At 38.1% G+C, this 14,347-nt stretch overlaps 1 protein-coding gene across 4 annotated transcripts in view; it reads right to left on the bottom strand.

Annotated features, from left to right (window-relative positions):
- Nucleotides 1–14,347, bottom strand: part of EPHA3 (EPH receptor A3) — a 231,876-nt gene that overhangs the window by 33,707 nt on the left and 183,822 nt on the right. For all 4 annotated transcript variants that reach the window (XM_087756249.1, XM_087756247.1, XM_087756248.1 and 1 more), the window contains 2 exons: nt 11,524–11,649; nt 4,945–5,130 (listed from right to left, as the gene is read on the bottom strand). In XM_087756249.1, the coding sequence (XP_087612375.1) occupies nt 4,945–5,130; nt 11,524–11,649 (312 nt within the window). The remainder of the gene's footprint in view (nt 1–4,944; nt 5,131–11,523; nt 11,650–14,347) is intronic.

The raw sequence follows: 14,347 nt of genomic DNA, 5'->3' as shown, positions 1-14,347 counted from the left end.
CTGCGGAGCAGCGCTCTACCGCATGGGCACGGTCAATATGTTCCTCGGGTACTATGGCAGGGGAGAGATTAAATAGCATACATGGAGGCAACAGCTAAACCCCTCTCCCTCGGGAGGGTATTTACAATGCATTTAAAATTGTAGAGCTTCAGTATTTTCCTAGCGTAAGCCGAGGAAAATGTTGGAGTGGGGACAGAGATGGAAGGGAAAGTGCAGAATAAAAGTAATACAGGGCATTGGAAAGAAAAGCAGAGCTGTACCGCAGCCACCTTCCACTGCCGGGGGTTAGCCCTCCTCCCAGGCAGCCCTGCCTCCCTCTGCAGCAGGGTCACTGACAACACCAACCTCCCCTCCCGCCAAGCACAGCTTAGCTGGGGGCTGCACAGGGGCAGCGGCATGCTCCAAAGAAACAGCCCGCCATCCTTGAAAAGCATCTAATATCTTTCAAAACTTGTCCGTGCAGATTCACATCAGTTTGTGAGACCATTCTTTCTACCCCGAGGTATTTTGTAACATAACCAAGATTTTATATGCAACTCTGACATGTTGGAGAGAAACGAACACAAAAATTCATGCGATTACGGTGAAGTTTCCAGACAAAGGTCATTGCCCTGCTAATATTTTACCATCATATGGATTTTATTATTTCATAATATTTTCTAAAGCTTTGTTTATTTTCTCTTTCTGGTAGAGAGAAAGGTGGGTAAGAGCATGAAGTTATTTAAGGAGGTGAATTATTATTTCACATATAATACAGGAAGGCATCTGACCCTAAAAGCATGACAAAGGCCTGCATATTGTATAGCAGGCATGGTGATATTTTAGCTTTTAAAACTGAACAGCATAAGGCTTGAAAGAGGTACCCAGTATAATTAAAAGCAAGAAAGCCATTAAAAAAGCTAAGTAAATGGTAACAACTCCTTTTTTGTTTGTTTTTCAGAAAATACAACTTCTACAAAATAGAAATTCTTAGAAGAGAAATATTAATTTCAAAGAATGAGTTTAATATAATAAGAAGAAAATCCTTTGTCCTCTTTGCATGGATTAATGGGTTGAAATATCTTCTTTCCCCTGTGCAAATGATGTGTTATACTGTGGGAGTCACACTAATGGGTAATCGACTCAGTCATCCATTAACTGGTAGGAGCAAACTCTTTATCCAAAACATTAATCTCGAATTATATAGACTATGGTACAGATAAAAGACCTAACAATGTAAAATCTCAAAAAAAAAAAAAAAAAGAAATCTATTGCTTGCTTACTCTTCTTAGCAAGAAATATGCAGTGCAAGGAGAAGTACCTAACTTATACTGCACGTGCAACATTAACCCAAAGGCATTTCTAGTACCGCACAGAAAATGCTGCTGGATCTTTGAAGTAAAGGGCAGCGCACCGATGGGGCTATCCAAAAGTTCATATGATAAATCCACATACTTTGAAACCAGGAGACAGTTGCCTGGTTCCTGTATAAACTCAGTCAATTTTATGACACATGAGAAGACTGAAATTAGAGTAAGAAGCTACATCTTTCAAATTATTAAGAGAGCATCTGCCTGCCTTGTTCACCCATACTTAGAAAGCCCCAAGTGCAGGGTTTCACTCTCGTTCAGTTGGAAACGTGTCCATAATAAGAAGCATATGCTCTGAAGCAACACGGTGCACTTTAAAAAGAACATTCTGCATTCATTTATCAAAGCAGAGCCGTTTATACATGATAACAACTTGTGTCAACAGTGTTGCCGAAATTTATTATACTAACAGGCTACAAATTGCTGTAAATTATTAGTAAACTAAGCAGAACATGTGCACTGGTTATTAAGACTACTGCCTAGAGCGCGCCCAGGAGACCAGTCTAGCAGGAAAACGCAGAACAGAAATGAATGTGAAGCAGGGGAACAACTCTGCATTGAAGCAAAGGACCGAAGTCTCAGCTGGTGGGTGCATCTCCTTCACACTGCTGCTGGGTTGTCCCACCGGCAAACCACAGCCACCCCAGCTTGAGAACTTCTCATACCAAATGGTCCTCTTATAGGGATCGCGACAATTGCAGTTATTAGGAGTTGCTTCAGAAGATCTGCTTAGTATGAAAAGCTAGATCATTGCTAAGGGCCACCTGTCAAAAAGAATTTGGTTAATGAAGAAAAGGTCATATTGCCTGTTTATCATGCATTACCTCTACTGAGAGTGATCCAGCAAATATTCCATAGCCTCTCTACTGACTGTACATAAAACTAATGCTTTTGAGTGTAATTTAATAGCTATCATTAAAAAATATGAACACTTGCTGATTTGTTATTACAGTATATTGGTTTGTTTTAAAAAAAAACAAACCCCACAACCTTCTTGTCCTTCTATCACCCTACAGAATGTTAAAGAAAATAAATGATTATCTGTACTTGCATTTATGCCATATAATTTTACCCAGTAAAATGGATACAAATAGTTCCAGAGCAGTTTTCTCAGCTCAAGTATTCAAGCTATCAGAGAGGGTGTTGTATCCCTGAGGCTTTTATTGACTTCAGCTGGGAATATTCAGGGCTTGCTCTCTCATACTTAAATGTGATAGGCAGCTGGCACTCCTAGCCCCCCCAAAACAGACAGCAGCCTGCTGTGAATACAGCTGAGTAGCAAACTTACTAATAGTCACTTATACAGAATACAGACAGAATTAGTAATGCACATTCAAAAGCAATGCACAAATTCCTGCATGCACAGCAATTAAATTATTTTCTCAAGTGCCACAGAAATACAAAATGTAACAAAATAGATTTTAGCTCAGCTGTGTACAGACTGATGCTGGCATTTCAAGTAATTTTGGGACTGCAAATGTTATTCTGACTGTACAAAGTGTGTGTCACTAAAAAGCAGGGGATAACTTGGATTTACACTGACAGATCTGGCAGTCTGCTCCTAAAGGGACTGTGAGACCTAAGCTGAAGAATAACTTCTTTGTTATTTAAATCAGCAAAATAGACTTTCATGAATCACACCTAGAGAAAGCATTATTATTGTAACTATGTCTCTTCATAACATACAGGGTTTTACATGCCTTACAGTAGTTATTTTTAGACACATTCTTGTGTCATATAATTTGTTGCAGTAAGCTATGAAATTCTTTCATGCCTGTCTATGTTTGCAAAACCTTGAATCACACAATTATAAAAACAAGATTCCTTAAAAACAATAAAACCACTTACTTAACAACAAAGTACTTGGTCTACTTCTACCCTGTTACACTGGAAATGTCCTCAGCTCATTCCAAGCAGTTCACTGAAACGGCAAGGAGCTGCTTTGCCAGCAGTCCTCTAGGATGAACTAGGAAACATCCTACCAATTTCTTCCACTCCCTTGAAAAATCTCAGAGCATTCCGGAATTTTTTTTAAAGAATACCTCATATAAAATCTTATTGATCTCCCACCTAATAACTACTGCAGGACTTTGATCACTAAATTTATGATTTTATGCTGCAATGGAAATTTAGAAAGTCTCTGAATTTACGTCTCCCAGAACAAGCCAGTTTGGGTATTTCATGCAACTTCTCTTTTCTACTACTATTTCTGTCTTTCCACCTCAAGGTAGAGGACAATCAGCAGCACAAGCAACGAGAGCCAGAACTTGCCTAAATGAGGCAGCATCACCAGCACCAAATCCCACCAGCTGCTCATAAGGAGAAGAGCATGCAGGATCTGAGTGGCTTCGAGGGGGCTACCATGGCTGCCGTGGGAAAGCTGGGTAGGACCTCCAATACTGATACCGCCATTCAGGAATGCCTGCTACAACTTGCTGTGATCTTAACAAAAGTGGATCTGGAGAGGGTTCTTCAAATATGTCATCTTTCCAGGAAGGTACCGAGCCTATGGAGTTTTCAGTTATATTTTTGTCTCAAAATGTGAAGGGATTGTTATCATAAACATAGGCAAAAACATGCTTAAAAGAAAAAAATGCAAACCCACAACAAAAACACCAAAAGGCAGATTTAGAAAATGTCTATTAGTAAAAATATAAATATTATAAAAGAAATAAGATCAATTTTACTACGGACAGCTTAAAGCCCCAAGATTTTTTTTGAGATTTTTACTAAGAGGTATAAATTCTAGAGGATCAGGATCTTTAAAATGCCTCATACTGGTACATACTGAATATCACATGGAGTATTTTCCCTGCATGAAAACCAGGTAGCAAAAAGTTTGGACTTATTTATTAATATATTAGTATCAGTTGCTGTAGCCAGGTAGGCTGTTCATTAGTTTGTACTAATGATAAAGTCTAATGATATAGTTGAAAGCAGAACATATTGCCTCAGTGCAATCAGGAAACCTTAGGACATAAGACTCCATGACTCCTAACAGATTATCAGCAAGTGCCTCTTGGCCACTTTGTAGCAATTTGTAGCTCTGGAGTTTATTAAACATGCCAGTTTCTTACTGAGCTGCTCTGTTCTTCAGAAATGCTCCTTTTTCTCCGTGTTCTCTGTATTTTTTTCACGCAGATCATTTTTATTTCCCATTTTTTCCCATCTCATTAACCCAGGATACTGCTTTTATGTTCTTGGCAGCCTGAGAGCAGCAAGACAGCGAAGGTCCTACAGCTGCACTGCAGGCAATTGACTCTGCACCATTCTTCATTGGACCCATCAGTGTGGGTTTAGCTGGTGCTTGCACATGAGTAATTTTTTTCCTGCTGTTGAGGAAATACAATATACATTGCAAAAGACAAGTTATGTGTTTCCGCTGTTATCTCTTTTGAAGGATATTTGGTACATATTAACGGGGTTATAACATAAACATTTCTGGAAGGTTTTGCCGAGCAGAAACATAGATTATTCAGTTTTTTATTTGCTTTTGCTCTTCCTTGAAAGATCAGAGAATCACAGAATAATTTAGGGTGGAAGAGACCACCAGTGACACTTCCCACGCAAAACAGATGCCCCTATCATATCTTACTTTTAGTGACGACTCCCTCTAAGCGAATGATATTAGGGTGGTCAAACTGTCCCATGATGCTGGCTTCTCCCAGGAAGTCCCTTCTCTGTTTTTCTGTGTAGCCAACTTTCAGGGTTTTGATAGCCACTGAAATTTCCTTTTTAGAAGGCAGCTTTAGGCGCCCACTGCACACTTCTCCAAATTCCCCTAAAAAAGTGGAAAAATAACAAAAGATGAAAAGTAGTTATTTCATGGGGATTTAAGAAAGAAGACTTATCATTCAGCAAAAGTCCCTGAACTGTGATGTTTACTGGTGGGCCACAGACTGGCACTCCAAAGGAGGACTTCAGACAACTATTTAACATTTCCATGCTTGGGTTCTCCAGCTGTCAAACTGGACAATGTCACTTATTTACACTGCATATCCAGATGACTGCAGAGCAGAGGAATGCATAAACGTCACCAGAAAATTCCCTTTTTGTTTCAGTTGATGCACTTTGAGACAATAGTAGGAGGGCTAACTGATCAATGCAGAAGTATCAGAATAGCCATGCATCCTTGTGAACATTATACTCTTCATTTCTACCAAACAAAGATAGTACAGTTCCCAATTATTTTAATTATTTCAATTAAAGTAGCAAGAGAATTCATAACAAAATAATTTATCTACACAGCTGCAAATAAAAAAGAAATCCATATAGATTATCTTTGTTCTATCATGATTCAGATGGATGCAAATATATACTGTCACTACAGAACTACAGAACTTGATAGTCCACCATGAATATTGTGCCCACTGTATATTGTGTGAGATCCTTAAATAGAAGATGGCAGATATCACTGCATGTTTACTTTTATACAATGTGGTTTATCCCTTGCTATGTAACGTCCAAGAAGAGGGCACCAGGAAAATTACCTTCACATTCAAATGAGCAAGCATTAAATTTGCTGACAAACTGCTGGAAGCAAACACCTCATTTGAAAATTTCTGTATTTGACTAACGATTACAAAAAGCATATAAGGAAGTTTCAGTATCTTAAAAAACATTTGAGCAGCAACTGACTTTTGATTCCCAATTATCCAACTCCTCATCTTAGATTTCACGATACAATAAATTGCACATGCAACATCCCAGTTAAAATTACAGTAGCGACTTTTTGTCTCCTTGTTTTAATGACAAAGTAATTGAAATAATGAAAAATACAATAAAACCAGAGAATGGATAAAGTATGCAAGAAATATGATGGCAAGAATTGCCCTTCATGATTATTTATATTTAAAGACAAGGAAAACACTTTACTGAACAGAGAAGAAAAGAAAGGTCTTTTGTTTTGTGGTTTTTTTTCCTTTCAGGGAACTAGCGGGTGTTGCTGGAGGGTTTTAACACTTATTTTCCAACAATACATGCCTATTCAGGTTCTTTTGCCAAAATACATGAGATCTAAATATGAATAGCCCCTCATATGCCATATTTTGTGAAGTGGCCTTGTACAGAAAGTTTGACGTGGAACCAAACCAACCTTGTAAATCTAAATCTACCTGGCATCATTATTATGCAAACTGGGAATTTTGCTTTTATTTGTGAGTGAAACATCATGGAAAGAGTGATTATACTGCTTACATATGAGCTTTTCCCAACTTAATGTGTAATAATCCTAAATGCAATAGCATTACTATGCCTCTAAAGAGCAAAGGCTCTTGGAGCTCATTTGCCCACAATGATACTTTCTTTATCTCTGCAGCTGGTTGTTTACATTAAGCAACATCTGTGAAAACTAAAAATGACCAAAACCACAGAAATAAGATATTTTTAATAGGCAAATTTAAATCGTATTGCTCTTCATAGATCTAATGTTCAAGAGCTGTGTGATGGATTGACAGCCCTTCACCATTGACTTCAGACATAATACCACATGGGATGCATTTTAGATGTTACATTCAGCCCATTTTTCTGCAAAATGAAATTATTCTTTCATCAACTTGCCACCAACATGCTTGGCATTAGAGTCCATGTCCCATTTGTGGCACTGAATTCAGGAATTATAAAGGGAGTAATAACAACAACCAGAATCTTAAAAGTCAGGGCTGTGTGTTCAAGTTCAAAGCTCAAGGAATTGGTGTTATTTATACACAACAAGGAATGAGAAGAGAGAGACACGACAATAGTTTTGGCTTATCAAAATCATGGTTATAGATAAGATGCACAGCAACTCCTTTTTCTATACACAAGAGGCAAACCAAAAAATAGTTGCAAATTACAATAAAGGTCAGTTAGATCAGGAAAAAAATTCTAACAGTAAGGACACTTGGACAGTACAAAAGATTTTTTAGGGAAGCTATAAAATCTTTTATCTTGGAGATTGTAAAGAATAAGCATCTGTCAAGAATAGTACCTAACAAGTTCTGTTTGGGGTAAGGACGTGGACTTAATGACCCCTTAAGGTCAGTTTTCAGCTTTATTTTCTAAGGTTTCTCTGTTAGACGGCCAATTTAACGAAAAAAACCGAACAAATGTGTCATAGGGCAATGACCTTTCTCTGTTGCTAACCCAGGCTAGATTTGAGTCAACAACATAGAAGTGAATGTCACCATATCTTATCACCAGCTGCTTAGCTGCTTCATCCTCTAGGCATGGTACTGTGCTATTAATGTAATAACAAAAAAAAAAATTTAAACCAGGGTGTATCTTATATACATATATACTACTAAAATAGCATTTCCATTACATCCATTGTTTCCAACATTATTTGTATTTCAGGCTGCCAAGACAGGCAGCAGCTCAGAAAATGAATTGTAAACCTATTACTAGTAACTAATGGGTGTTGAGTTCTGTTCAGACTTCTTAATTAAAAATAGTCAACATCTATAAGCCAAAATACTTTACCAAGAGCAAACACTGCTTCAGTTCAACTACTAACCGCAGCTCAATACTGTCAGAGCACCACAAAGAGGAAGACCAAAGCACATCTTGACAACAGAAGGAAGGGAAAAAAGTGCTTGAAATAAATCTTGTAATGTCCAGCTTCGTACTCCCTTTTCTCTATGTTTTAACTGTCCAAAAAGCTATAACAAGCTAACCTCTTAAAACTATTGTTCAGTTACTGTCAATGGAGACTATAGCTATGATTTCAGCAAGCAGTTCAGCAATCAATCCTTCATTTCTGACTGGAATCGTATATCTGATATTTGTTTGACTTTTGGGAAGGGAAAGGTTACAGCTAATGTCCATCAGCACAGTCCCATTTAGCCATGGCTGCACAATTTAGAACTTGGGTGATTAATCGGATTCCACAAGTGCCTTGAGGCCAGTGGTTGCTGCAGGAGACTAAAAGTTGGACCCTTCATAGCAATGGAGCTTACTGTTGTCCGGGAATATAAAATGGGTTTACTTTCTTGGAAAACAGTTTCGCTGGAAAAAAGCTCACTGGGCAGACCAACTACATTAACCTTTGGTTCTTTCATATACAGGGCAGTATGGATGCAACATAAGTCTATCTGGTCAACATCCATAGTGACATGCAGTTACACTACATCTTTTTCCTGCAAATCATTATTATATGGTCCCAGTAAGAAATGGACTGGATTTCATCAGATATTGTTTAGGAGGAATAAGGACTTGTGTTTGAGTTGGAAGGTGAAAAATCTGGCACCGATTTTAAGAGATGAGGTTGATGGCTTTTCACGTAAAGGCTTTCTGAAGTATTTATTTTTAATTATGCTACACACATAAACATTGCATAACCTGCCCTGCAGACTGATATGTCTATTTACATGTGGAAAGCAAATAGCTATTATTAGGAGGGCTGTTCATGATATGAAGATCTCTCTTCAGGAGATCTTAATTTCTTTTTAAATAGGCTACTTAGTGCATCAGTGAATGGCATTTGCTGTGCATTTAGACCCAGGGGACAAGTAAAAGATGACTCTGTGAAATTAGCTACTCCCTTTACTTTGCTGTGTTTTAAATCATGATTGTCCTGCTGCGCACAGGACTCCCTCGGAGTTGGAGAGGCACCTAAGCTGAATGTTTCATAAACCTCGTGAACGTCAGCAACGTTCTACAAGCCCTCACTGAGACACTGCAACCCTTCACAATAAATTCATGGACAGGTAGCCCCTAAATTTTAGAAACACTTTAATCAGCAAGATGTTAAGCTACACATTATGTTTAAACTTTGAAAGAAAAGCAAATGTTTGCTTTCATATTCAGCAAAGCACATACTTATATCTATCCCAAATCAAGAAAGTACTTTCTGTAGTATTCTCTTGCTATCCAACTGGATTTAAACTTTGTAAGTGGTTTGCTGAACTGGATCCATAAAAACAAGTGAGTTGTTTTAAAAGAATTACTGTAAAGAAAAATCTGAAAAAGTGGCTCCTGACCTCGATTTTCTTATGCTTAGCCTCCCACTAAAATCCCTTGTGTTTTTCTTGAGGTTCTTTTGGACAAAACTATTTCCTTACTGCATTTGGGTATGTTTTCAAAGCTATGTAAGCTGTCCTCTATTCTCAGAGACTTCTGGCTAAAGCTGTGAAAAACTACTTGGAAAAGTACCTCAGAATATCAAGATTACTTGCCTGACTTGAAGGTCTCATATTGACGTCACACTTCAACGCAGTTAAACGAATCCCTTCTTCTCAAATCACTGTCTTTTTATAATTTCATTCACACTTGCATTTGTAAAGGAGAAGGGCAGGAAAAGACCAAGTCATTTAGTCAAATAAGTCATTGACTCAAGTAAGAGACAGGAAATGCCTTTCTGCTTTTGGGGAGGAAAAAAGTGTTCCTGCAGAAGCAGCCATGGAGGCACTCACTCTGAATGCAAAAGCTACCACGTGCTGAACGTGACAGCAGTGTAAAGTGATGGTACAAATGCATTTTGGAAGCTCCCAGTGCTCTATAGTCTGATTTTCATCTGTTCTTCCCTGCCTGGCTCTTCCTGTTGGCATCTCTGGCAACTGCTAATCGGAAATGCTAACTGTAATGCCATCCGTAGTTTAGGCTACATGAATCTAAGTCACGGTCTCCAACAAATGGCTTTATTATACCTTGATTCCAAGCTTCGATGTAGAGCACCTGCAGGAACCTACTGTCACTTTCACTGGAGTGGAGCTTATTTTTAAACCACTTGACTCTCTTAGGACATATTCCTTTTTTGAAGCCTATCAGAAAACTCTTCCTCCATTTTCAGAGGCCATATTTGGCAAATTTTGGTTTACCTCTCATTCGCATGTGCATTCTGATTAAAAATAGGTCAGAACAATGAGCTATAAAATATGACATATCATTGATTCTTATGAATTTGTTTTCTAGATTCATATACTGCATACAGCCCAAGTTTAGAAAACTTACATTTGTGAACAAAGGCTCCTGAAAGTCTTATAAGGAAACATACTGGTTTTGGACTTAGCTTTTCAGTACTCCCCTTCTCTATCCCCATATTAATTCTCTATTATGTGCAGTAAGCAGAGTTTTGCTGCCTTGCCTGAAGATGATGGAGAACAGTGCACTCTTGTGGGGCAAAATTAAAACCATCAAGGAACAAAAATTCTACCTTTGCAGAAAATAACCTAACTTCATACAAGCAGTTGAGTAGCTGCAGTAAGAGAGGACGAATACTTCTTTTTACTGAGTGTTTCAGGAGATGCACTGAGTACAGTAGCTTGGTTGTAAATTTTTTTCCAAATGAAAATCTTTTGCTGTGCACTAGGAGTGGGTCTCTCCCACATCTCATGATTTTAATTCAAATAGTAAATTTAGAGAGAAGCAAAAAATCAATAATAAAAGAACTAGTAATTTTCAATGGAATAAAAATCAATAGTACTTCTCACAAATGCTTTAATTTAGCAGGAAAGATAACACTTCACAATCTTCTGACTCGACGAGACAATCTGCTACTTCACTTCAAGGAGCAAGCACACATCCTATCAGGAACTACATGCTGCATTGCAACATGGACAACTCAGTGTGATGAGGCTTTCTGTAATTTGGCTCCTCTGCTACAAAATCTGCTCATTTCGACAGTTTGTTTTCTGTAAACCCAACAATCTATGGCATCTGTATGGCTCAGACAATCAGTTATCAGACAGACAACCCTTTCCTCCTAAATCAATAATTCAAATCCAAAGCAGTGACCAAAATCAATCCAATGACCAAAGGTCATTGCAGTCTGATGGATGTGTGGTGACTGGTATGAAATGAGTTTGTGGTTTCACTCAGGGCATAATAGTCAACAGTACTTTTAAGGGAAAAAAAGAAAACATCTTCACAGTTGATACCATTTTCTGTGCTGACAGATTTTAAAGAGAAACATAGAAGTGTGGCTGAACTCTCTTTTCACTTCCAACAGTGCTGCGTCCAAGTGTGGGCTGATGGGTGTCCTTTGAAAAACTGTCTTGCTATCTGTTTTCTTTGGGGAAAAAAAACAGAACTGTGTGCTCTTAACTTTTTCTATTTACTGAAGTCATATGTAAATATGACCTACTAATTTGAAGACTTTAGAACGTTTCCTTTCCAGTCACAAGTATAAACCCAAAGATGTAAAACAGTATATACAGCAAAAAGATATCTTTAGTTCAATATATCTGATGGTCATTACCTGCTCCAACTACTTTATCAATGGATATATTAGAAGCATCCAGTTCCTTGGCAAATTCATGCACAGCTTGATTGGGATCCTCGTATGTATGTGGATCTATGTAAGTTCTCAGGCCTGGGAGTTTTACTGTGTAAAAACAAATTCAGAGAGAAAAATGTTACTTAGACTTAATTAATCCTTCTAAAGAAAGCTCATGAGACAATAGACATCAAATCAATAGAAGGAAAAGGTATACTGCTTCTTCAAATCAAACTGCTTTTGACAGGTCTTTAGGAATCTTAATATAGAGAGAAACCAGAGACACTAACATAGTTATTGTACAGAAGTCTGAAAACCGATTTTAAACATATCTGCACTTTCCATATTAAACTGCTTTTCAAATATTAAAATACTATCTACCCCTCCCAGCTTGCTATGTTTGGATGCTGCCTTATATTGTCCCTTTCAAGGTAACAACAAAGAGGCAAGGAACAAAATGGGTGATGCTACAGTCAGCCTGAAAAGTGCTTAGGAATATATTACGGAGAACGCATTAACAAACTTTTTCTTTCTGAGTCCTCCAACAAGATGAATAAGACAAGAAAATTATACATGAACAAATGCACCTCTGCCTCAGACCCTCTGCTAGTACATACAAGGATGGCAGCCAGTTGTTCTTATTATTAAAGTCTGATTCTAGCGCTGTTACCCTAACATCCATGTTATTATTTTGGCCTCCCTCTACAGTTTCCCGGCCAGGGATTGTTCTGTTTGCCCGGGGCAAGCACTAGTTCAAACAACTGAATGATTTTAAGGGCAGTTTCAAGCTCTCCACATCTCTTCCTCCAGCAGGACTGGGGGTGGGAGGAACATATTGTCATTCCCAACCTTTCTCTCCAGCAAAGATGCTGAAAGCAAAGCATAGCCTCATTCCCCCTCCTCGGCTCAAAGCCCTGCTTGTGCTTGTACCCGGTAACTTGTATGCATGCCTCTGTATTCATTGTAGAATACAAAGATGTTTTGTTAACAAAAAGTGAAATAACTGTTACATCCAGCTTGAACTTTTCTGCTTCTGACACAAAACCTGCATTCCTGGACATGTATTCTAGCTTTTCCTAACTGTACCAGTTGGTCTTGTAAAAAATATTAACTCCTCTTACAAACACTGCCTTAACCCACTCAGGAATATCCTTTCCAGCTTGGCATTATTATACTGCATCAATTTGTTGACTGCTAGAATAGTTAAAACGTTTTTTGCTAGGGTTACACAGATGGGAAAAAATACCTTTGGACCATTAGTTAGAGCACACCTTTGTTTGGTCAAACACTCCCAAGTGTACGTAAAAAAAAAAATAAATAAAAAATTATGGAGATTTATTGGCCTCAGAATTGACAAAGAAATGATAAAACTGTGTTCCCAAGCTAATTGCCTTGAAAACAATGCAAACTAAGAGCCATGCCCTTAACACAAGGGCTGCGTGTGTGCAGCATTAAATGCCGACTGTGTTTCCTTCAAGAGCCTGATGATTACAGAATTACTTGCAAGTAAAACAAAAAGTAATTGCCTGTATATTGCTGTTGGTTAAAAATCTTGTAAATGCTCCTTTCCGTCCATGCTGAATGTACATTACAGGCTCCCTCATACCCCCAATAAAAATAACAACAATTAAAGGCTTCTGCACTGTGGGGTTTTTGGCTGCAGATTTTTAATGCTGACCCCAGAGGTTCCCAAGATCAGGTGATGGTGACTGCAAGGAGAATAATCCCTTCACACCAATAATTAAGGGCAGCCTGTATAGTAACTGGGTTCTGTCATGAAAAACAGACAATAAACACATGCACATGTGTTAAGCTGTACTACTTTACAGCTCATTCTGTGCAAACATAATAATTTACATTTTCATTTTAACAGCATGAATTGCCCTAAAAGTAGCAAAAAAATAAAAAGGGCCTAGCCAAAGAAGGCAAAGGGAGAGGATCCGATGAGGTGAAACATTTTTGCTCCTTTGAAGTAATATTATAGGGTTTGTAATAAGGCTGCAGGGAATAGTTCATGGCTGGAGCCGTTTTTAAAGTAATTCAGAATAAACTGACTGAAATAAACCAGCTGCTGTATTTAAGATGCTGAAAGTTTACGACAGCCATGGAAGTCACTTTATCCTTTTTTAGTTCATAGGAACAATTTTCTTATTCTTTGAGAAAGACTGTAATTTAGTAGAATAAAGTTTCAACAGCCACACGCAAACATACACACAAATCCTAACAGGTAAATATCTGCAAAATCAATAAACCATTTTCAGGAATTTCTAACAGAAATACCAGGTTCATGATTGGCTCTGTTCTTACTACACAGTGAATCAGCATGGCACTACTCAGAAAACAGTACATAAATATCTAAAGCCAAATTAAAAGCAATTTAATCCACAGGAATTTAACAGCACTGACATGTTTAAGAATAGTGATTGCAACTTTCCATTGTGTGGGAGTAAGGAGAGCAAATTCTGACCTGTTATTTGTCTGTGACACTTTTTTTACTGGCTGCTTTTATTTTATAACCTCATTAAATTTGGATGATGAAGCATTAATTCTATAGGCCACATGTAACCGTATAGATTTTTTTGAGACTAGTTGGTAAGCAGTTGTTGGGCTGCACGAAGCAAACCCACTGTTACAGCTTGTGTATCCCCTGACAGCACAGGGGTAGGAGCACACGTGTTGTGGATATGCATGCTCACGGCTCTCTGGAGATAAGGAGGGGCTCCAAACTTAAAATAATAATAATATGAACAGTCAGAGAACAGTTACTCCCTTGTCATGGGGATTAGGAAGGAGTTCTAATTTCCAA

Source organism: Nipponia nippon, unplaced genomic scaffold, assembly GCF_047370975.1.
Source record: "Nipponia nippon isolate SJK-2023a ecotype South Korea unplaced genomic scaffold, ASM4737097v1 scaffold_2, whole genome shotgun sequence".
Taxonomy (NCBI): domain Eukaryota; kingdom Metazoa; phylum Chordata; class Aves; order Pelecaniformes; family Threskiornithidae; genus Nipponia; species Nipponia nippon.
Note: the sequence above shows the minus strand (reverse complement) of the source record. Positions and strands in the feature narration are given on the sequence as shown.